This window comes from Artemia franciscana, chromosome 16 (assembly GCF_032884065.1).
Source record: "Artemia franciscana chromosome 16, ASM3288406v1, whole genome shotgun sequence".
NCBI lineage: Eukaryota > Metazoa > Arthropoda > Branchiopoda > Anostraca > Artemiidae > Artemia > Artemia franciscana.
The window spans coordinates 4,219,678-4,245,617 of record NC_088878.1 but is presented as its reverse complement, the minus strand read 5'-3'; the positions used below and the strand labels follow the sequence as shown (position 1 = coordinate 4,245,617).

The following is a 25,940-nucleotide window of genomic DNA, read 5'->3' as shown; positions in this document are numbered from 1 at the left end:
AATTATTTTTTAATCTATTTTTAAATGAACCAATTTGCTCAGCACCCCGAATGCCAGACGGAAAATTACTCCATATTTCTAGAACTACATAAGGAATAGTGAAACCAGCACGTGTGGTGTCTCGATACTCGACTACGAAAATATCTGCATTTCTAGCACCGTATGAGTGAAAGACACCATTAACATGAAGGAACTGACTAAAAGCTCAAGGACATGTATTATTCTAAAATTTCTACAAGAAAATGGCAGCTTGACAATCACAAAATTGCCCTACGTTAAGCACTCTTAAACGCTTGAAGCAAGACATTTTATTTGTTGGATGTTAAGCTGGAAAATTTTATTGTGGAGGATAATTTCCGATAGTTGGCAAGATATATGATAAGACTGGATAAATTTTGCCCCTTGTCCCCAAATCACTGATTTTTTTGTCGAAGGGGGGGGGGGGTAAGCAATGGGTCCTTGTGGCCTGAGCTTTGGCTCTATTGTTGACTCAGCCTGTATCAATAATAGAAATATGGAACTGAATAGAAAGCAGAATAGAAAGATTTCTCTTATCCTCAGATCATTCTGGTTCTTAGACTGTAGTTAGGTTCTGAGGCTATAAATATGAGTTTTAAGGAAAATGCCACAACGCCTTTTTTACTGTAGTCAAAATATTTTTAGATCAGCCTCTGATTGTGCTCAATTACGTTTTGACATGCTTAAAATGTAATATTATTTTAATTGTTTAATATCATTACCGTATTTGAAAACAAATCTTAAAATCTGTTGTTCTAACACTCTCACTGATTACTTGTAATGGAAAATGCCTTTTCATTTGCCTTTTTCTTTCATTTTTCTTTCATTTGTCTTTTCAATTTGTCTTTCAAATGCCTTTTTCTTTCATTTGTATATCTGTTTTTGCAACCAAGCAATTATTCTAGAGGGAAATAAAAAGAGATGAAATGGGGAAAATGATCCAAAAGATATTTTTCATTTTGTTCTCTAGGATTTGTACCTTAGAGTATTAACAGCTAAGAAGATACGCATATCGAACAAATTCAGTTAAAAGAAATTCCATTGTCATTTAGTGTGTATGTAATGCTAAACGATGCTTTAAACTGTACAGAATTAGATTAATCTTGAACCTGAAGAAACGGATTTTCTATTAAAACTGAGAATTTCTTTTTAAACTGAAATTTCTTCATTTTTAGTATGTGTGTTTTGATTCGGTGAAACTAAAAAAAGACAAAATTACTTAGACGCAAACTCGGTTTATCTTGAATTTTTAGGGGGTTCCATTTTCTACCCATTATTCATCATATCCGTCTTTCTATACCATCTTAAATTTACATTTCATTAAATGCATCTAATTGTAGTGGGTGCTGCTTTCTCCAGAAGCTAATTAAGTTCCAGGAAATGATTTGGATTATGGTTTCCCTCTGAGCAATAATTGCTATTTGTTTGGCTCAGCTAATCTTCAATTTCATTCCATTGAGTTTTATGCTTAATCTATAGGCAGAAAACGGTTCTTTATTTGAGGTTTCCCATCTTTAGGGACTCTCATAACTTAAATTAGGGTTTATAGAAGCTATTAAAATGAAAGAATTTATCGAGTATCTTCATCCTACTGTAAATTTTTGAATTGTTCTTGTTTAATCAGAGAGTACTAACAAGAAAGTATCCAAGATTTTTTTTCGGGAGGATTGGGGATTACAAAAAATAACTCTTAAAAACGCATCAGAAATGTGTTTGTATTCATTTTTGTTAAGTTTTTACAAGTCGGACAAACATTTCAGGGAGATTATACCCCCTAACTCCCCCTCTGGATACGGCCTTGAGTATAAAGTAAACATAACTGAAACAGTGTTGCACATATTGAGTATTGCTTGATATATGGTTTTTAAAGCAGTAACTACTAATTATCATGCTTTTAGATGACTTCTTTTCAGTCAGTAATAACAAGAAAGTACCCTGAGAATGAGGAATTGGGTATTGAAAGTTTTTAAAGGCTCATTGAATTCATATCGAACCTTACCACAACCAAATAAATAAAAAAAAGCTTAAAGTAAGGAATAACATAAGAATTAAGAAGAACAGAAATTATTCCTTATATGAGTGGGGCTGCCCCTTCCTCAACACTCGCTCTTTGCGCTAAAGTCTTATCGGGACAGAATCGGGATCAAGGACAAGAATCAAGAATCGGGACAAAATTAAATTTTCGCAAAGAGTGAGGGTTGAGGAAGGGGCAGCCCCCTTCGTATACGGAACAGTTTTTGTTCGGTATAACTTTTAATGTTTTTTTTTTACTTTCGGTTAATTTCTTTTTTACCTTTTTTCACATTATGCCTGAAAATCCCCTTCCTTACCCCTTGTAAAATATCTCCTGGAAAATTACCCTCTTTCACAAAATTTCCCTTGCACAATTCTCCCAACGGACCCCCCCCAAAAAAAGGACAAAATACCGCATATTTCCCAAAAACAAATAGGCTACTATTTGTAAGCAATTAGCAATTTTGTAACTTATAGCCCTTTCCCCTGGGGGTGTAGGGGTTCATATCATCCCCAAAGGCTTAGCTGTTGGACCTGAATCAAATGGCTATCTAAAAAGATTTGATCGGAAGTTTTTTTTTGAAAAAAATAAAGCATGAGGGGAGGGGGCTCGTTGCCCTCTAACCCTTTCGGCAACATAAAAAGAGCACTAGGAATTTTGATTTCCTTCCGAATTATCTCTCTCCCGATCTTCTTGGGCCATTGGCTCGATACGATCACCCATTTGGAAAAAACAAACACACATGCAGACAAAAATTTTCTTCTGGAAAAAAAGGCTATAATTCTGCATATTATAAGATAGGAGCTTGAAACCTCTATAGTAAGGCTCTCGGATATGTTGAATCTGATGGTGTGATTTTCATTAAGATCCCTTGACTTTTTGGGGTTTTCGCCCCTTTTTTCAAAAATCAGCTCAGTTTTCTCAGGCTTGTCGCTCGTGATGAGTAATATTAAACTTAATAAGCTTTATATATTTGGAATCAGCATAAAAGGCCAATTCTTTTGATGTATCTGTTGTTATCAAAATTATGTTTTTGAAGAGTTTCGGTCACTATTGGCCCGGGTCACTCTTTACTTTCAGTTCGTTTAGAGTATACTACCAACTGTTTGATTCGTGTTAATATAGTTTTCTGATCACAATTAACGTTTTCGTATATTCTAAGCAAAACAAATAGGGCTTTAGTATCTCAAAGCCCAGTTGTTCTGTACATTTTATCCGAGGTTCTCTTAATCCTCAGCACCAGAAAGTAGTTCTGTCTGTGCTATTACTGAATTAGTTCGCCTAGATGACCTCTCCATGTTGACGAGATTAAATGATGAACTAATCCTATCTTCATGCCTTTAGCGAGCTTATTAACAGATGAATAAGGAATTATGCTGTCGTGGGAAAAGAAGAGATAGAAGTACATATTTCTCGCAAGCTTCTAAAATCTCTGGGAATATATTTCTCAACGAAAATTTTTCTTTTAGATAGTTCCCAGTAGCTCACAATAAAAGTACTTTTGTGCTCTAATAGCTAAAAATTGGTTTGTTGATAGTAATTTTACAACCGTAAATGCACTGTCATCCACAAATAGGATGTACGAATAGCTATTTTTTAAAGGATATAAGAAATTATAATGAAATCTAAGAATTTTTAAGAAATTACAATGTATGTCAAATATTTTTGCGGCCCTAGAATGGAACCCTTAGGCACACTAATAATTATTACCAACGCTAAGAGAAATTAAGTGTTATTTGCTCTGATATTGAAAATAGCTGAGTCAATTAAGGGCTATGCTCCGAACGACATCATTTACAGCTCATCAAATAAAATTATGTAATCTTAGATTATATGATTTTGATTTTATGATATGCTAGATTATCATGCATTTTCGAATGCTTTTCTAATATCCAGACATATAGTGGTGGCAAGTTTGTTCATAATGTATCATTAATGCTTATTAAAGAACTTTTTCAAGTATCTCTAGGAATCAGAGGTAACGCAATAGCATTGCCAATTGTAAAGACCATGCGGCTGCAATGTTTTATCGTTTTTTTATATATTTTTTCCAGAGGCAGTTCATATGGAGGGGGTCTTCGTATAAACTTCAGAGGGTACTGATTCGATTCAAAATCGAAAGTTCTAGTGCCTTTTTAAGAGTCAAAAGTGATCGGAGGGCAACTAGCCCCCCTCCGACTCTCTTTTATCCCCAAATACATCCGATATTAATTTTGAGATAGCCATTTTGTTAAAATTGCTTAAATCTCATCATTTTAAAATTTCATTCTACTCTGATTTGTTTATTTTCAATGTTGTAATAAGTAAAAAAGAAGCTATTTGTAATATAACTCGTTTTAGTACCAGTTGTATGTTTGTTATAGTTCTTCAATTAATTTCTGTTCGTTTTGGGTTTCATTTATTCTTTAATAGTAATTTCTTGTAATTTATTCATTGATATTTATTGTCTATTTTTTGCTATGATTATTTGTTTTATTTCTCTTCTTTTGGGTTTTATTTACTCTTTAATAGTAATTTCTTGTCTTTTCTAGTTTGAATTTTAACAGATATTGGTATCTGCTGATCTTAAGTTTAATATGACCTTACTTTTCTTTGAAAAACTTTTTTTGGGAATATTTTTTAAATTAATTCTCAGAAAAGTTATTCAAATAGACTTTAGTTAAAAAGTAGTGGTATTTCATTGCCGACGTTACCATCTCCCACTTATGCTACACCTCTCATTTCACTCCACAATACCGAACTAGAGTCAAGCTCAACAGGGTCTTCTTTCCCCGCAGACGTTACCAGACCCGTTCACCTGGCAGTGGGTTCGCTAGACAGTAGATAGGGACAGTGGGAATCTCAACCCACAAAAAGGTTGTAAGCTCTTTAAATTAGGTTTCATGACCTTGAAGCTAGAATGTATTTTGCCTCAGAAGACAAAGCCGTGTACCCAGGACATAATTTTGCTCTGTCAAAATCATTATGTTCTTCCCGAAAAATTTTTGGCATACATGAAATATGCCTTATTTTTTGTTTTGCTTAGTTCAGCCTTATCAGTAAAAAAAAAAAAGGTAAAGGATACGGCATTGGACTTTACAGTCCGTACCGGCGGTGCTGATCTCCGTTTCTTGGCCCCTCAGCCAGGAAGTGCAATGGGGGGGTTGGGTGCCAGCCATCCTGTGCTTTCGCACACCCTTCCTGTTTACCTTCCCCAGATTTCTCCAGGTACCCATTTAGAGCTGGGTCGACTCTGGCTAAGCTTACAGAGTCACGCCACTGACCCCCGTCCCAAACTGAACTGGGTACACTGGGATTCGAACCCGGGTCCTCTCAGACAAGGAATCCCAAATCCAGCGCACCAACCCATTCGGCCAGGGCGGCCAGGGCAGCCTTATCAGTATAGTAAAAACTGCGAGTTTTTGGATAACCACTATACTAAAAGTGGATAACCACTATACACTATACTATACTCAACTTCTGAAGTCGCAATTTCATTTGTCTCAACTTCTTTTAATATTATAATGTGGTTTTTTCCATAACAGTGAAAAACAATCTTTCTAGGATTGTTCTGGTCTTTCCTAATGTTTTCCTCTAGTACAGTGATTAAAAAAAGCTCATATTTTTCAAACTATATAGAAAAAGCTGCACCGGACACCTTCGAAAATAAAACACATTCCAAATATACAAAATATTTGCTGCGGTGAGACTTGAAATTTTGGAGATTGTGGCTTTTTGTTCCGGTTAATTGCTGACTTTTCTTCATGGTGACACATCATTAATACCCATAATTTACTCTAAGTCCATTCTGTAAATTATAATTTGTAAAATTAATATTTTGTTGCTGTGAAGTGTATAATATAATTTAAAATTTTATAAATGTATTTTTAATTTTACATAAAACACATTCTTCCATATTTTTGTTAAACTACTTTCTTCTTACGAAATGTCATGTGAGGTACATTTAGTACTTCCGTTATCCCTTAATTCTTTGTTGTTTTAGAATATAGAATGAAAATCATTAATTTTCATTGATTTTAATTTTATCAGAAAGATTTCAAAGAACCCAATTTCCTTTCGGGAAACCCTCCGAAAAATCTGGGAATCGTGAAAGTAACTAGGTACAAAAGACTTCCGAAGAGAGTCATAAATATGTATATCGCTTGTATAACCGGTTTGACTAGCATGCCTTTTCTACTTAACTAAAATGAATCCTGCATTAGAATCGCTTGGAAAATTATTCTTTTCTGAAAAAAGGTAAATATTTGTCCAATTGGATTCAAGGCTTTTATACACTTGTTTTTCAATCCCAGAATTCAAGTTCTGGTTCAGGAATTCTGTTTTCATTGAAATTTAATTAACTAAGGACTGTGCAGATAGGTTAAGTTGTAGCCATCGAAAATCAAAAGCCATTAAGTCTATGAAAAAACAAGTTTGTAAAAAACGCATTTTTAATTTACTAGATTGCTAGAAAGCTCAAGGGCACGGAACTTCGCTCAGTGAAAAAAATAGAAGTTTTTTGGTTTTTTTTTATCTCTTTCATAAAACAACTTGAATTTCATTTTAAAAGTAAAACCATTAGGGAGTTGGATGTTTGGGTATATGTGACGTCATTCATATGAAAAATGGTTTTCCAAAATTAATTGAGGCCCTAAACGAATTTTCCTAAAGTCGTGACATATCTAGATCATTTTTCACACCGACAAATGAACAATTATCTTACTACGAACAATTTTATTAAACGAACAATAATCAACGAGCGAAACTTCGGTCCCCTGATATACAAATTATTATTGTAAAGTTTTTGCTGCAACGCGTAGCTTTCAATGCGAGGCAATTACGAATCTGAAAGTTTCGTTTTACAGCTATCAAACGGGAATGTTTTTCAACCTTCACGCTCTCTGATTTCAGTCAGCAGAGGATTTGAAAAATATTAGGGGAACTTGAAGGGGGGAAACTGGTTCTTTATATTTAGCTCTTAGACTTGGGATGCTGATGTAATTTTACTTAACTGTATAACAAAATAAAACTGCCTTGTCCAGGGATGCACTATAATATTCCCTTTTTTTGCATCCTTTTCTGAAAGAATTTTTCGTGATAAGCTGAACCACTTTTTCTTCACTCTATTTTAAAAGTTATGAAAATTTAAAACGCACCCTTTCTTTTTGATCACGGCTCATGTTATTTATCCAACTCAGAACCAAAAAAAAAAATCTCACACATTATTAATGACGCACCGATTTTGGTTGTAAGGTTGTTTAGCTTACACTTAAAAGCGTAATGACGTACGTTTTCCTTTTTTGATCGATTTTTTAATAGGAGTAAATAGTCAAAATTAGAAACTTATGCAAGAATCAGTATCGAAAGGTGAAACATGTGGATTGCTGGAAAACTTGAGAAGAACCAATTTAAACTTAAGATTTGGTGGGTAGATCTATCCCCCCCCTCCTCAAAGCTCCGTATACGTGCCTATCCGAGTATGGTTGAGTTGCGAAATTTTGTTAAAATACTAGTCAAAAATTAATATTTTCAAGTTCCCAAATTTTTACCAAGGATGGTAGCTAGAAGTCTTAATTTGGGTAAATTGAGCTGAAATCAAAGAAAGAGGGGTCAGGGAATGTATCAATCGTGGAAACCCGGTTCTTCATGAACAAATTAGATTGTATATGTTAAGAAGAGAAAATTGGGGGGGGGGGGTGAGGGTTTTTAAAGTTTTTCTTTTTTTATTTCAGCATAAAGAGTTCATTAGAACAATATGATAAGCCAATATGCCAATGTTTTGTTTTTTAACTGTCACCAAGTCCCGTTCTATTGAGACCTGATGAGTTAAGATCTAGGTGAAAGTTCTACCAATGTTCTCACCAAGGGTCTTACCTTTTAGGCTAACCTAATTTACTATGATGTAGAACTGACTAGGAACAATAAAACTATGTTAGGGTTTCTACCCCTGTAAGTATTCTTTAGATAATATAGTGACTGTTATGGAACCAAAACTGTAAACTTGTCATATGCCTTGATCTTTTGTGGGTGGGATGACCGATCAGTTTTTTTTTTTTTTTTTTTTTTTTTTTTTTTTTTTTTTTTTTTTTTTTTTTTTTTTTTTTTGTCAAGTACGGAAATATTTGCCAGAGTTATGAGATGTAGCTGAGTAATATGGCTTTAGTTTGCACTATAGCGTATATTCATGTTTGTTAGTCTTTGATCTATAGGAACAGAGATTTTTCTTGTCCCATTCCAGGTCGCCCCCATTCCTCATTTTGCTAACAATGAATAACAAGCAAATGTGCCCAATTGACTAAGACAGATAAAGTTTTTCTCATTATTAGAAAAACGAACAGCATAAGAGCTTCTGTTTGAGCCGACGATATTTCTGTGTTGTTTTATGTTGTTTTTTTTTTGTTTTTTTTGGGGGGGGGTTACAACTTTTGCTTGTAATATTTTCAGCGTCTGGTCAGTAATCATCTATCGATTATAGGATAGTAATCATATAATTATATATCGCGCTTTTTCACTTGATAGATATGCACATATTTAAAGATCTGATCTGGTAACCACTCAGAAGTTACAAATTTGCTCTGTGGAAATTTCCCAGAAATTTTGTTGACCAACGGAGTACATTGAACCGAATCGTAAAGTATAGTTGTCCATCAAATCCAAGTTCGTTTGAATTTTACTTTACCTAATTGCTTTTCCCTCCATTACATTTTAACATTCATATCTTTCAAGCTTGGTTTAATTGTATCAGTTACAGTTCGAGAAAAGAGCAAATCTATGAAATAGACTTTGATCAAAGCTTCGTTCGCCTAGCATAAACTATCGGATTATGGACTATCAAATATGGCCTTATTTATTGGTAGTTCTTTTTCAGAAATTTCATTGATGTGGAAATTCCTCTTTGATCGTACATGCGAGATAATTCTAGTTGCTTCTTTACCTCTCTCTGTTGATAATAATATTAAAAAATATTATGCTCGAATAAAGAAATTTTGTCAGTTCAGCCAATAAGGGAGAATTAGAATATCTAGGAAACATATGAAATTAGTCTGACAATAATGACAAGTTTTTAAAATAAACTTCTATTTACACTGGAGACAATAGTGTGGTTCTTCTTAATACTATGCCAAAGATCCATTCATTCTATGGAGTGGATCTGCGAGGATAAAGTTAAAAAAAAAGATTTCCTTTTTTTCACAATGGATTTTTCCAACCCTTCTGTAGCTAATAGCCATGGACTGACTATGCCTATGAACTAAATCTCTTACAAGTTCATTGTACAACCGTTGAATCTATGAACTTGGAAGCAAAGATTGAATGGAAGTAAGATAACCAACCTCCCCTTGAAGCAATTGTTGAAAGACGAAAATAAAATAAAAAATGTGCTTAAAATTATGTCTTTTGTCGTTTTTTTTCGATGATTGAAGTTATTTTTATTTTATGATTTAGTTCGATGATTTTCGATGATTTAGTTATAAATCATCTTTTTCGATGATTTAGTTATTTTATATATATAAAATGGTTTTCTATATGAGACAAGGAATTTGTCAGCAGTTAGAAAACCGATTAAAGGGTCTACAAGGTCTGCGTTTCCGATTTGTCATGTTATTCCTTCTGTATTGGAGTCCCTTCCTTATGATGTAGTTCAAGAGACTGATAGGCGGACTTTTCGTCGGTTGCTTAGGGACCATTGTTTTGATATTCATAATTTATGATTTATATATATATATATATATATATATATATATATATATATATATATATTTTGCTTTTTAGGGGAATCCATTGGTAAGTGATTTGTTTTGTACTTTCGAGAATGGCTGCACAAGACATAAGGCGTTTTGGCAAATTTTTCTTTTATTTGCATTTGTGTTTTTTAATTAAATTATCTCGCTCTCATGTATATGAGGGAGGCTGCCCCTTCCTCAATTCTCGTACTTTCCGCTAAAGTCTTACAGCTCTTTAAAAATACTCCTCGTTCAAAGTCAACAGCCCTTGTGTTTGAGTAGTCTTTCCCAGGGTAAAAATTCAAACTTTAGCTTGAACAGCTAAACTTAATACACTTTTTATATTTGGAATCAGCATGAAAAGCCAATTATGTGTATGTGTTTATTGCGATCAAAATTCCGTATTTTAGAGTTTCGGTTACTGTTTGACCGTGCCGCTCCTTACTTGCAGTTCATTTGATATTCAGCAAGCATTTAATCCACAAACTTGTAAGCAAAATATTAGCGGAGGCCAAGAGACTTGTTTCTTAGAGGCCCTACTTTTGGGTGGCCTATGACCGCCCAGAATAATTTTAGGGTCCGGAGTCCACTTGTACTCTTTCTCACGCCTACACTAACCATTAGAGACTGGGTCTTTTGGTGGTCCATCAAATTGTTCTTGCCGTACGTTGGACGTCTTAAGTAAACTCAAATGCATCTTCCAATATGTATACTGCCTTATTAAATCGGAAAAGGACCCGGAATCATAGTTGACCACCCTCCCACCAACCTAAGAGATTAAACTAATTTTGAAACCTTTTGTTAGACGCAAAGGGCGGTGAACTAAAACAAAGTTGACAAAGTTGCTCATTGTTTCTATGGTAGGAAATCAACCAGTTTCAGAGCTTCAGCCGATGTTGGAATATCTTGGCTAATGCATTAATTTATTGACGCGGAGTATGGGTATTTGGGGCCAAAGTCAAACTTGAAGCTCACGAGAGGTTGAGCCCCCCCACCCAAAAAAAACTGTTATGCTAAAAAAAGTTTGTGCGCCAGGGTTTAGTACCCGCTCCTTCTCTCGTCTCTTTATTGTTGAAATCAAAACTCAGAGATATGCCTGAATTATATATCAACTGGTGAATGCACAGAAAAATATTGAGTTCCAGCTACATTGATAGCTTCCGGTACTTTGAAAATGACAAAAATTAAGCTTGTCCTTTTTAATACTGAATTCAGGCGATTTGATGATCCAAAGCGATAATTCAAAATGATTTACCAGAGTGAACTTGTGGCATATTCAAATCATTTGATGGCCATTTTCTAATACTTTATCATTCAATCATCCAAATGTTATACTTTACTATTTTATGTGGGGTCATTTAAGTTTAAAAACCTTTTGCTATTTGTGATTTTGTCAAGGAATTTTTTTTACCAATAACCGGGGATTTATTTCATAATTGGATTTTGGCTGTCACATTTGTTTTCAATTTTTTTGTTAGAACATGTCGGAAATGCAGTCGAGGTTTCGGATGTCATAAATCTTTATGTCAAGCTTAGAAAAATGGAACATTCAAAATTCATGGAACGTCAACTAGTTTTTGTGTAAAAGATACCAAATCTTATCGCAAAAATGATTCATAGCTTCCTTACCATACAATTACCTTTTGTTTTATATTGCTGATATTTTCTTCGTACTGTATCTTACTTAAATCCTTTACTGGACCTCAATCTTTTTTAATTACTTTTGGAGAATTACTTTTGGAATTATAAATAAAAATTTGCAATTTTTGTTTAATTACTTTTTGCTTTATATTGGTGATATTTTCTTTCTACTGTATCTTACTTAAACCCTTTACTTTTTTAATAAGCTAGAGCTCAATTCAGTTCAGTTCATTTATAAATCTATTTAGCTAATATGCTAGTGCCCGTCCCAAGAAAGATACAAAAAAGCACTTGCAACTACGTGGGTACATAAAACTAATTTTCTAACTACAAAAGAAACATAAAAAAAAAAAAAAAAAACAGTCTCTTATCAACTCATCAATAATACTAACCAATCTCATAATAATAAACAGAAAAGAGAGAAAAAGAGAAAAGAAAAATAAATAAATAAAAGAACTATGAACCTTGGCCTAACAAATACTTTTTTAATTTATTTTTAAATAACCCCAAGCGCTCAGCCGCCCGTATGCTCTCTGGAACATAGTTCTACACATTAGGCCCCGAAAATCTAGTAGGGAAGCCGGCCCTTGTTCCACTTCTGTGCGGGACGAGGAAATCACTAGCTTGACACGTTTCATAATGATGCAAACATCTATTTTCACTAAAGTGATCACGAAAAATCTCTGGAAAACGTTCAAGGATATTGAATTTCTGAAACTTGCTTGAAAGTTTCAAAAATACTTTTAAAATGTTTCAAATGCTTTCCAGTTACTTTTATCATCGTTCAATATTGAGTCTGTTTCGTCTATGAAGTGTTTAATCCCTTTTGATGTTTAAGCTGTTTCATGTTTAAGATATCTAATATCCAATACAAAGATTATTCATGTTTAGCTTTATCTTCAATATATCGTATACTAGTCAACTTTTACTGGTAATTTTTTGGTAATCTGATTCATCACACTGTTTTGTTTCTAAAGACTTCTAGGATTTCAAATGGCTTGATAATACTTCTGTAAAATAAATTCAGGAATCCATTTAATGATGGTGAAGTTTGTGATTAATGAGATGATGGTGATTAAAGATTGTGCTGACGTGAATTGATCTCTGGTGCAAAGGCTAATGGGGGCGTTGTAGAAGTTGTGAAGAGGTGATGGTGATTAAAGATTGTGCTGACGTGAATTTGATCGCTGGTGCAAAGGCCCAGGGGGGTGTTGTAGAAGTTGTGAAGGGATGATGGTGATTAAAGATTGTGCTGGCGCGAATTTGATCTCTGGTGCAAAGGCCCCGTGGAGCTGTTGTAGAAGTTGTGACCTATGGGTAACAGCAGCAGACGTAGCAGATGGAACATGTATGTGTTCTGTTTGTTCCAAACACCCATTTGGTAAAAATAGAAGAAAATAAGTTATGCATGAGGAAACAATGAAATGGATATGCTGAAGTCTCTTTTTCTGCGTATCTGTATATATAAAGTTTCTATTGTGATTGCCCATGTGACGGCCCTTAACAGTTTTCTACGGCTATGAATCTTTCGTTAAGTTATCGATTTGCAGCCGTGGTGTCGCACTCTAGCCAAAGAATAAAATAAGATGTATATGGCTCTTGATTTTAACAAAAAAAAAAAACTAAAAATTAGTTGAACAGACTCGAAGCCTCTAAAGATGCAGCTAAAAGCCTGGAGGTTACCACATGCTTCATACCAGATTTAATTGTGGTCTAATAATCCATTTAGATGGGCTCAGAAGAGAAAAAAGTTGCTCTCCCTCACAGAGGTCGGTTATATGATACATGCTTTAAACCATATAAGTAGCTGTGAGCCATGTTTGGTTGAATTTCGTCGGCCCAAAACGAGCACTTAGTCGGACGACAAGACGTCTTAACCACCCCAATGTTTTTCCCCTCTTGAAGGGCTTGGCTGCAGCCCGACAGCCTCTTCCTGTAGATGTCTTCATGACAAGAATTTATGGAGCCTCATCCTTCCAGTGGCTTCTGTCAGATTTGGATCCAGGAAAGATGTTAAATAGAACTCAGTTCTTACTTTCCACTAATTTATGTTTAACCTAACTATCCGGTCTGTTAAACCGCCTGTATATCACAATTTACTGCCTCTTTTCCTATGATTATTCTCCAAAGGGTAAGTTTGCAATTTTCAACATAATTTAGCTAGAATGAAAATGAGTATATAATGCCTTTGATTCAAAGGAGGCCCCTTTATGCTTTTTTTGTGTTCTTGCATAACTCAACAATTGCTGGAAATTACATTTTGAGCCCTTAAGGGGGCCCCAGACTGTAGCTGATTTAGGAACGGTAATGATTTGTTTTCTTGGTCTTAATAGTAAAATGTTCAAACCAAATTTGAAACCAAAGTTTTTGATGGAAGAGAAAAACCCTTCGAAAATGACGTCTCAGCAAAACTGACATCGTTTTTTAGGTGTTCCTGGCTCTTTTTTAAAATTTCTGCCAATTTGTTTTCGTAATATCGTTTACTACTAAGGCTAATGAAAAATATAATTATGGCAATTTTTTTATGCTAGATAGTTTTTTTAGGGACAAATTCTTAATTTTTATAAACTTTGGTTTTGAGCCGTTTAAGGGATCAAAATATAATCTCCCTCCGGAAGCGATTATTGAATCATGAAATAGAATAAAACATGATATCAAATGATGTATTCACTTTCATCCTAGCTAAACTATGTTAAAACTGGAAATTTACCCTCCAAAGAGGTAAAACTGGGTGTAAACCCCGAAAGCAAAGCAGAATATTCTGCTTTGCTTTCTTACTGCCAAGTCCAATTGAAATTTGGCTACCCGTTATTCTGCAGTAAAGGCTTGCAATGATAAGAATTTGGCGACCTCCCTATCTCACATAGGTTGAACTGGGTACAGATCCCTAAGAGATACAAACAAGGCAGTCAGATTTATTTTCAATGTTTTTTGGCTGTTATCCAACTTTCCCTTACGGTAGATGTTCTCTCGACTATAATTCAGATATCCCTGTTTTTTCTCTTCTTAAGAAATCTGACACCTGTTTTCTAACGGAGGTTTTCCTAACGCCGGTATTTCGGTTCCATCGAATATCGTTTCTACTAATGCAAAACTATAATTAATACCATCATTTTGGTTGTGTGAGTGGATAGATCTAAAATTAGGGCTGCCATTCTGTGAAAACTCACTAGCTTCTAGTAATTTTTTGTTGATTTAGGAATTTTCTTCAATAATCTAGCGATTTATGTGCTGATTAAACAAAAAAAAAAGTTTTTTTAACTGAAAGTAAGGAGCGACATTAAAACTTAAAACGAACAGAAATTACTTCTTGTTTGAAAGGGGATGTTCCCTTCTCGACACTCCGCTCTTTACGCTAAAGTTTGACTCTTTCTCTCAACTCTACTTTTTAAAACAGTAAAAAATTTCTTGAATTTGTACAGTAGGGTTCTCTGATACGCTGAATCTGATGGTGTGATTTTCGTGAAGATTCTATGACTTTCAGGGGGTGTTTCCCCCTATTTTCTAAAATAGAGCAAATTTTCTCGGGCTCGTAATTTTTAATGGGTAAGACTAAACTTGATTAAACTTATTTATTTAAAATCAGCATTAAAATGCGATTCTTTTGATGCAACAAATGGTATCAAAATTCCGTTTTTTAGAGTTTTGGTTACTATTGAGCCGGGTCGCTCCTTACTACAGTTCGTTACCACAAACTGTTTGATATAGCGATATTCTTTTTTGCAACTTAAAAAAAGAAAAAAAACACTAGAAATAGTGGTAAATCATTATGGGTGGCAACCCTTTCTGAAACTACTGAATCAAGTTATAAAATTATCTTGTCTTTTAGATGCAAGTTTCACTTGTAAGCTTGTTGTAAACTTGCATGTTTTAAAAGGGACATAAAACTTAAAAGGAACATAATATCTTGCTTCATTTCCTGCTATAATACTTTAACAATCTCCTTCCCAAATGCTTTAATAATGATTTTATCTTAATGTGTATATAGTCTTTTTAACTTTCATGATAAGATTTGGTTGTCTTGGTAAAATCCTGAACCTTAATTTTCGTTTGTAAATTTGTTTCAACTTTTTATATTATAGTTGGCTATCAGAAAAAAGAGTCCAAATACATCTCAAGGTCTTTTTTTTTTTAATGTATGTCCTCTCTGAAAGCATGTAGCTTCTTGCCCTTATTTTTTTCTTTTTAATTTATGCTTAATTAGAATCCTAAAGAAATGAAAGAGTTACCAGGGAGTTATTTTATCTCTAGAAATTTCTAACACAAATTGAAACCGTTTCCTGTAGATGCTCTTATCCTACTCCCCCCCCCAAAAAAAAGAAGCACCATCTTCGTTTGTTGTTGCCATATTGTATGAAAACGTGTTTTATGAGAGCAAAATTTCGGCACGAATTTTTTTGTAAGGCTTTTGATATGCCTTGAATAGTGTTTGCTGCCTTTTAGTGTTGGCAATAAAAGAAAAGTACAATAATTCATAGATTCTAATATGCAATATATTTATTGAGTTTGAGATTAGTTTTTTGCATTTCCAATTTCCAGTTTACTCACAAATGAACTGAACGGCAATTAGATTTTATTTAGTATTCGTAAAAATTTTATTGAGAACTCTCCCCTTTAGTTTTTTTCTGGTACATATCTGAACTTGCTATTTATTACTAGAACTAATTCACAATATTATTTAAGGTCCATTCACAATGAGACTACTAATACCGAGATTCAGCTAGCATTAGTGCTAGCCAATCAGACTTTGCCATAAAACTGTTCAACCAACCAGAAAATCCTGTGAAAAACCTTATTGGTCCAAATTTGGAATTGCCAAATCTCGGAATTATTGCAGTCTCATTGCGAATGGTCCTTTTACTAGTCAAAGAGGCTGTTGGCCGACAAACATAAAACCGTTGCTGCGTCTAATTTTTTATGAAGACCGGAATTGAAACATTTTGCCCCCTTCTCAGAAACACTAAATGATAGGCTCCCCCTCCATTCTTCCCAAAGAAAATTAAACCCGATCCCCTTACCTTTAAACTAGACACCATGCACTTATCAAACTACATATGAAACATGCCGCCTTTGAATGAAAACTACTGACTGTACACAATCTCTTTAAACTATGTGCACTACTCGCTTGCCTTTGGGCATAAAAAAATAAAAATAATAAACAATAAAACATCGTCTCATTTAAAGTTTTCATCCATTATAAAAATCCTCCACAGAAATACGCGCATACTGTACACAACCTCTTAAAACTCTGTACAGTACTCGCTTGCCTTCGGGCATAAAAAAGTCAAATAATAACTCAAATAATAACTTCAAAGACCATTAATAAAGTCTGTTTCGCTTTTTGACCACAAAAGGTCTTGGGTTGCACTGTTATAAGATTAGCATATTATTGTCAATGTTTCGAGTTTTCGAATTACATGTCAAAATAGGACGTTCTATTTTGACATGTAATAACTCACCCAGACAGTAATAATTTATAAACGCTTAGTCTGAGGTGTGATTTTTGTTAATACTCTATGACTTTTAGGGGGTGTTTCCCCCCCCCCCTTTCGAAAATAAGGCAAATTTTCTCAGGCTCCTAACTTTTTATGGGAAAAATTAAACTTGATGAAACTTGTATATTTGAAATTATCATAACAATCAAATTCTTTTATTGTATTTATTGGTATCAAAATTCCGTTTTTTAGAGTTTCGGTTACTATTAAGCTGGGTCTCTCCTTACTTACAGTTACGAAATATTTGATCCAAGCCAAAGTTATCTAATATATTGACATTCTATAGCTCTTTTTTCTCTTAAATTTATACTCAGTTAAACAATAAAGGAAGAATTTGTTTTAATCTTTTTCCTTTGTTTGGGGTGTGTTTAAGAAACCCAGCATGGGAAAGTTTTTTCTCTCTTCTTTCTTCTCGAAGAAATAGTTTTGGTACGTCTTGACCGTGAACTTCCTTCTCCTAAATGTCTTCTGAGAGTTTATATGTTGCTAGGTTGAAGGAATCTCAGAACATTCATGTTTTTTTAATTCAAAATTTATATCCTAGTCACAAGAAAATAATTTCTTGGATCTAGAAACGCGAACTTTTTTCTCTTAAATTTATCTTCAATTTGTACGTTAATGAAACGAGAGGCTCATCTGGTATCCTTTTAGTATGCTCAAGAAACCCAGCACGAGAAGATTCTTCGTGGCTTAGCTTTAGGAATTTCATTGATAATGTATGGTCGTCTGGAGGAGGCAGATGGTTTGATTCTGCAGCTTTCTGGTGATAAAGATCCTATTTTAAGAAGAGCTGCCATGTTCACAATTGGGGTTGCTTACGCTGGAACTGGAAGCAATCAAGCTGTTAAGAAACTGCTGCATTTTGCGGTAAGTCTTTTACCGAAATCTTTATTTTTCCACCTCAATATCTGATTGCCCAGTATTCTGCGGATAAAGATTCTATCTTAAGAAGAGTTACTATGTTCACAATTACGGTTGCGTACGCTGGAATTAGAAATAATCAAGCTGTAAAGAAACTGCTGTATTTTGTGATAAGTACATAACGAAATTTTTTTAATCTGCAGTTTTCTGGGGATAAAAATCCAAATTTAAGAATAGCGCTGTATAGACAATGGGGCTTGCTTCTTGTGAAACTTGAAGCAATCAATGTATTAAGAAGTTGCTTCATTGTGTCTATTTATCTATATATACAGTTAGGCTTGCTTCTTAAACTTGCTTCTTGCTGCTCTGGAACTGGAAGCAATCAAGTTGTTAAGAAGCTGTTGCATTTTGAGGTAGGTCTTCTAATAAGATGTTTAATTTTTTTTTATTGTGCGCTTACTGTTTGAATTTTAACTGACTGTGTAAACTCTGTGGAGGTCCTTGAACTGTAAACAATTTAACTTCATAAACAGTTGCATTTTACGGGTAAGTAAAATAACGAGATTAAAAAAAAAAAGTATGCCTAACTGTGCAGATTCCGGGGATAAGAAGGGCTGCCATATTAACAATCATAATTCCTTATTCTGGAACTGGAAGGTTTTTATTCCAGCGTTATTTTATCAAAGGTTTTTAAAGTGATTTAGGTTTTTATGGGTTTCTATGTTTTTATTATTTTATTATGCTTTGCTGAAGAAGGCTTTTAGCCCGAAGATAGAAGGGCTGTATAGCCTGAAATATTCTCTTATGTGTTATTTTATTCTCCGTCTTCAGAAAGTCCCTCATATACACCTCTATTTTTGTATGAGCAACTATTGCATTTTGCGGTAATTTTTTAACGATATTTTTAATTTTTCTACTTTATTTTTTGAAATAAACATCCCGTTTTCTCGGGGAATTTTTGGGATTAACATTCAATTTCAAGAATAGCTGCCCTATGTCAAGAATACTTGCCGTTGTGAGTGTTACCTCTTAGTTACTTAGGTCATATGTTCTTAAAGTTATTAGTTAAATATAAGTATTGATTATTTTACGATTTTTTCTCCCTTTTTCCCTGTTTTCTTGGCCCTGGAGCCTTTTAATGGAAAAGGGGTGCTTTTTTGTGTATTTTTGACTTTTATTATTGAATAAATGAACTCTGAACTCTAAAACCGGATTCGCTATTGGGGATGCTAATGTTTAAGACTACGTTCAGACTAACGTTTAATCGCAAGTCTTTCTAACGGTTTTCTTTTTTTACGTGTAAAGTTTTGGTGACCAACCTCTAAAGCCTCTGATACTTCCCGGCGTTTCCTTGCTCGTATTTTAAAGATTTCCAAAACTGTGCATACAAAAAGTAAACTTTTTCAGTGTAGCATCAATATAGCGTGCTAAAACTGTGCATCCCGAACATACAACCAACCTGGATATTTCATGTTTAGTTTAAAAATAGTTTTATTGTATTTAAACTCTGTTTTAGTCGTAACCCATTTAGACAGTGAACTTCAATTTAAGAAAAATTTCCTCTTTTAAGCTGTTAAAAAATTATATGTGCCATGGACACCTCCATGCTAGTTTTAGAAATAACGTTTGCTCCAGAGTCCAAGGACCCAGACATTACCTTTAACCGCATTTTCCCTCAGTTTCATTACCTAAGGATTCTTCATCACTGTCAGATTCATCACTTAAGGAAAAATAGAATAGAGAAACAAGGTTAACTGTTGTTTCGGAAATTCTCTCCATTACTAAACTCCCAAATGGGGATAAAATATCTGAGGGAATTTAGATTTTCTGCGGGCAGTATATACGTGATTACTTTAGGAAAATTTAATTGTCGGGAATGAAGATTTCAACATAACGGCATACCACATCTCCACGTGAGCCTACTTTGCTACAGGTATAAAAATCTGCGTCAAGTTAATATAAGGGCTGTATTGTCAGTATAAAATTCATTCCAACCACAAAGAACAGACTTATTATGCAATACTATTATATTATATTATTATATTATTATATTATATTTATTATATTATATATATATACTATTATATTATTATATTATTATGCAAACCATTTAAGGATCAGTTACTATGGATTCGTTCTTTTCTTATAGTTCGTTTCCACAGACTCTTTGATTAAGGCCTAGCCAAAGTCCAAGCATTTTATTCCCTAGTCAGTTCTTTTTCTTAGGCGACAACTCGGTCAAATACAAAGGTATCAGTTTTCTTCGTCACTTCAACTAAACAAAGATAAGAAGATTGAACTTAAGGGGTTTTTCACTCAAAATTATGATTAGGCGTAGGCTATCCTTAGCAATTTTTCTTCTAATTATTTATACAATATAATTTTTTATATGTATTTATTAACCGCAGTTTGATGTCTGCACGCTACTTATTCTCTAGACTCTGTTTAAACAGGTTACAACTAACTAATATTTGACTGAATCGCTCCTGAACAACCGAGTGATTAGTCCCTTGGTGTAATTTTTGCATTCTCACACGCTCCGATTATAGCTGGATCTAGTCTTTTGAGGGGAATTTTTGACTTCGGAACAGAAATATGTAAAGTATTTGAAGGGACTGCAGCCAGGAAGTATATATTATAGAAATAAGTTTCTGATTGTTGAATAGAAATTTTTTTGCTCTATTTTTTGATACCCTACAACAACAGTGTCAAGTATAGTAATCTAGAATGCAAACCCGAAACAAGTTTTATAATTACTTTGGAATTAAAAAAAAAATAGTTGTCGGCTTTAAGATTTGATTAGATCAAAATATTCACCAGATTTTTTTTTTTATTTCTGTTGACTTAAAAACCGCCGAAATTACTAATTCAGGAACGTCAGGCAAACTCCAAATATTTAACATGGGAGGTATAGAAAGATTCCTTGAGAGTCCATCCTACCTTAAGCATGTCATGACCGCTTCGCGCCTTCTTTTTTTAATTGAAAAAATTCAAAAGTCTGTGTTTATTTTTTTTTTTTTTTTACATAGGCTACATACTATATGCATACAACACATATACAATTTATTATAATTACATTCAGTTTAGTTTACAATTTGTTATATATGCTACTGTGAATGTCCGAAATCTGGTTAATGTCGACATTCACCGGTGAATGTCCCAAATTCCTTTTTCTCTACGTGGATTCATTTAGCTTGGCGAATCAGCTTTTTAAGTCTTATGCAAGCTTTGATGGTGAAAGTTAAAGTTAGATTAGGTTAGGTTGGGTTAATTAAGGTTATAAATCTTAGAAATGGGTTAAAAACCTAACCTATCACCATCGAACCTTGCATTAAACTGAAAAAGTTGCCTATCAGCGCTGACTAAATCCAAGGAGAAAAAAGAAAGGTATTTTGGACATTCACCTGTGAATGTCTAATTCACCGATTTCTAGCATTCACAGAATATATACATACAATTCAAATTTTCGCTGGAAAATATAAAGATTGGTGTTTAAATTGTTTATATACATTCGTATATAAGTCAGATATACATTCCTTCCCGAAAACAATCTAAAATCTGCTTTTGTCCTCTTTTTTCGCTTATTGAAATAATCCAAAGTTGGTGTATGCAACTTCCTTACTTAAATTGAAGTTTTGAATACTTAGGTGAACATCTTATTGATAATATGCTCATTTACTAGTTATTTTTTATTATTTCATTTGTTGCAATGGTCCGTAGTATTTTTTATAATAAACATTTTATTTTAAGATTGGTCGCCCCAAATCTTGAAAGTTATTTTCTTTTTACAACTACTTATTAAGAACAATAAAAAATGAACTCAAGACATATTTTCAGTTTCTCCTCCCACCTGTAAAGTTTTTGTTTTTTAAATGCTGTCTTTCGAGTTACAACATCCAAATGGTTGTCCGGGTTCCAAACTCTCTGTATTTCAGAGGCCATGACTTGTCAATAAGCAGTAAATCATCATTTTAAAGCAAGTGAATTAACAAATATTGAGGATTTTTTGTCCATTTTGCAGGACAAAAAGCCAGGCGGTTTCGCCACTCTTTTGTGCACAGCTTGCCCACAAAAAGTAAGGAAAGTGAAGCTAGGCTGACTGGATAAGACTACTAGATAATATCAAGTTGTTTGATCTAGAGTTGCCAACTTTGGCAAAATTGTACCGTTTTTGGTACAGTTTAGAGGCCTTGGTAAAATGCACTACATTTAAAAATTTGTTGGTACAATATGAATCTTTCGGTACATTTTGTTTTACTTGATCCCTCGTGACTCGGATATTTGTTCAAGTTTTAGCTTGCTGAAAATTTCCTTCTTGTTATGGTAAATTTTTAACCTACTGTTCAAATGGTGCGAATATCCTCTTGTGGTACAATTTCAGTCGGAAAGTGGGTACAGTTTACTTCAAAACGTTGTCAATGCTGGTTTGATCCAGTCAACTTGATAATGCAGTTTATAGTTGAATATGAGATTCCAGACTCTATTCCCAATCTGAATTTAGGATTAAGGTTTAATCTAACGCTATTTGTCAGAATTTATTCTTGTGAGAGGAATTTTTGCCTACTCAAGCTAAATAAAAGTTTTCTCTAATCCAATATAAGCCAAACTGGGTTCTTTAGCTTAGCTATTTTATCTATTGAGATCGATGTGACCGATCTTAAGTTAGAAAGAAAAACAGAAGCACTTTTCGTATAACGACCAATGGTTTGCAGAGCGCAGGTACCGTTCTTCTGATTTTCCTTCGCCGGGAGTGCAATGCGCAATTTGGGTCAAATCGTCTGACGCTTCCCTTGTCCCCCCCACCAAGATGTATCAAGGTACGTATTCAGATCTGAAATCGATCCTGACTGAGCTTATAGAGTCTAACATCAGTGAACCCCGTTCCAAACCAAATAACCAGCGAGAAGTTCTATAAAAAAAAGGTTCTAAGTAAAAGGATGGTTTTAAAAACAGTTCATGCTGGTGTGACTCATTGTAATGCAACATAGATTGTTTAACAATGTTAGTGGAATTACTATGTTTTAAAATGTTGTATATTGTTTATAATCTATTGCACATTGATTTGTTTATATTAAAATGCTGACATACAAATTCTTTAAAATGCAGAAATCACTTTTCCTTTCATTTATTTATTTCCACGTTGTAAATACTATAAATGAGTGGTGTTAATTGTTATTTTTATAATTTGAAAAAATCTCCTTTTTTTTGGGGGGGGGGGGGGTGGCAAGTTGAAATCCCGTCGTCGGTGTCAAAAGACATTTTTCGCCACTGCTTGATATAAATGTTTTTGTTTGTTAACCAGATTTTGATTTTGTCCTGGTAGTCTATAGATGCCGGTCAAAATCATAAACTTGGCCAAAGTAATAGAAGACATTTAAATCTAACTAGAATAAAACCAAGACAGGATGTTTCTGTGAGAGCCAATGCTGGCATAACTTTTTCAGGGTTGCATAAAACTGATTCATTCAGTTGTTGTGTTTTCGTTCAAAGAGATTATTTATATGGCAGAAAAGAAAACTAAAATACTATGAAAAAGCGAGGAAGGGGTAAACAGAAAGCTCAGAGCTGGCAAAATTTTTATTTCAAATATTTAAATTAAAAAAGTCAAAAGTCTAAAATCGAATGCATATATGTCATAGGCCTGCATGTTACAGTATCAGTGGTAAAGAGATACGAGAAAATTTAAAAGTCATTATTGCCCAAAAATATGGGTCATAAAACTAAAGTTTCTTTCAGAATGCAAACAATTCGCGGAAGTAAACTTCAAGGAAAGGGCCACAATGACTTGTGCCAATAGTTACCAAAACTTTAGGGGGGGGGGTAAATTAATAAAACATGAATAAAAAAAAATCTACTTTTTGTGGTAATTTCAAATATGTAAATATGACTTAATTTTGTACATTCGTCTAATGACCAATACCCTGAAATGTCGAAACCAACCGAAATACTATTATATAGGCAGGTAGATAATAGGCAATAGATAATTAAACACTAATTCGTGAATCTATAAAATATAGGAGCCGATTTATGAGCAGTTAGATTGAAATGTAACATCACATTTTAAATATATCTCCAATTAGATAAGAAGTAATATTAAAAACTTGAAATATGTTGCAGATTTGTCATTTTTTAATGTTTCTCAGTGGAATTTCAAAAGAGGCATTTTCAATGAAAATATCCCAAAATAGCGCATTTTTCATAATATAGGGGGGGAACAATTGACGCTACTGCAAATTGACGCTAGTGATGTCATTTAGTGCATTCGCCACTGTATGCACAAGGAAAAAATGGCCAATGTTTTTTGTGAAGATTGAACCTCTAAAGGTTAAGGAGAGGGGTGGGGGTTAATACCAGCTTCCCATGAGGGCAAGTTTAAAGAAAGTTACATTTATACTTCCTTGTTGCCTTGATTGCTGGAGGAATACCACCTTTAGTGAGACATTGATGGACTTGAAACCAGGATTTAAACCGAAGTCTGTCATCGATCTGAACTAAAAAAATTATTTGGCTGTCTCGAAATTTCGACACAAAATGGCCAAGAGTGGTTATTAGTTCTGATGGGATTTCTCGCGTCAATAAAAAGGACACTAGAGTGTTTAATATCCGTTGGAATAAGCCATCTCTCAAAATTCTACCACCATGCACATTATGCCTCCGAATAAATCACAAATGATAATCAAATTGTGCAATATATTTTCTTTTTTACTTTATTTCATTATTCTCTGTATAATTGGTCGATTAGGCAACTGATTTACTCAGTTATTTCTTTCTGTATTCGATTTATTTCAAGAATTTGATTCAAGTATTTTTTTCTATTCCCCATCTGGATTTTTTTCTAATAAGACTAGTAAATATGACACGATACCAGCTGAAATTGACGGCCAAAAAAACGTAATTTAGCAAAGGAGATTTAGCAGATAGACAGAAAAAAGGGAAATAAATAAAATTTCTGAGATATAGCGTGCATGTGACTTCCTTCAGTAGCAGTATAAATTACCATGCCTAGCCGTTTGAGGATTGAAAAAAAGTAAAGAAAATACTGTATAATAACAAATAAATAAGTTTACCCGTTTGAGCCTTGAAAATAAATACTGAAAAACAAACAAAATACTGTAGAATAGATAACATGTTAAGCCATATGAGGATTGACCAAAAAGACGCTGTATATTAATAATAATAATAATAATAATAATAATAATAATAATAAATTATTAGGTTTAGCTGTTTGTGAATTAAAGAATACATGTAAAATGTTATTTAATAATCAATAAATATGTTTAGCTCTTTGTTGAGTGAAAAAAAAATATGAAAATGCTATTTAATGATAAATATATTAGCTGTGTGAGGACTGAAAATAAAAAAATAAAGAGGATACTGTATAATAACAAATTAATAACTTTAGCCGTATGAGGCTTGGATATAATTACTGAAAAACAAGCAGAATGCTGTAGAATAATAGATAATATGTTAAGCCTTATGTTGATTGAAAAAAAAGACGTTGTATAATAATGAAAAATTATTAGTTTATTTTATTCAACAATAAATAAATATATTTAGCTCTTTGTTGATTGAAAAAACTATCAAAATGCCATCTAATAATAAAAAAAATTTGTTTGGCCTTCGAGAATCGAAGAACAAATTAGCTAAAAGTTACTATATAATAATAACCAAACGCTTTTAATCATTTGAGAATAAAAAACGGCAACATAATAATAATAAACTCATAGGTTTATATGTTTGAAAAAACAACAACAACAAAAAATAAAATAAAATGCAATTACGTAATTGTAAGTAAATATGTTTAGCTGTTTGTTGGTAAAAAAAAAAAAACAAACGAAAAAAAAAAACAAAGGATGATAAATAAATATGTTTAACCAATTAGAATCGAAATACAAACTAGCAAAAATATTACAGTACAGTAGTAATCAAATTTGTTTTGCCATGAAAAAAAAAACAGAAAGAGGACATATAAAATACTATTCAATAATAAATGGTATTTTATAATAAATAGTAATAAATAGGTTTAGCCGTTTCAATATTGAAAAAATTGCAAAATACCATTTAATAGCAAATAAATATGTTTAGCGGTTTGAGAATTGAAAAACAAACAAATTGTTACATAATAATAATTGAATATGTTTAGTCTTTTGAGGATTGAAATAAAACGGAAAAGAAAACATACAATATAATATTTGACAATAAATAAGTATG

General features: G+C 33.4%; 1 protein-coding gene across 2 annotated transcripts in view; it reads left to right on the top strand.

Moving 5' to 3' along the window:
- LOC136036925 (26S proteasome non-ATPase regulatory subunit 1-like) overlaps nt 1-25,940 on the top strand; it is a 239,848-nt gene that overhangs the window by 81,920 nt on the left and 131,988 nt on the right. For both annotated transcript variants that reach the window (XM_065719311.1, XM_065719310.1), the window contains exon 11: nt 17,520-17,735. In XM_065719311.1, coding sequence (XP_065575383.1) covers nt 17,520-17,735 — 216 coding nt within the window. The remainder of the gene's footprint in view (nt 1-17,519; nt 17,736-25,940) is intronic.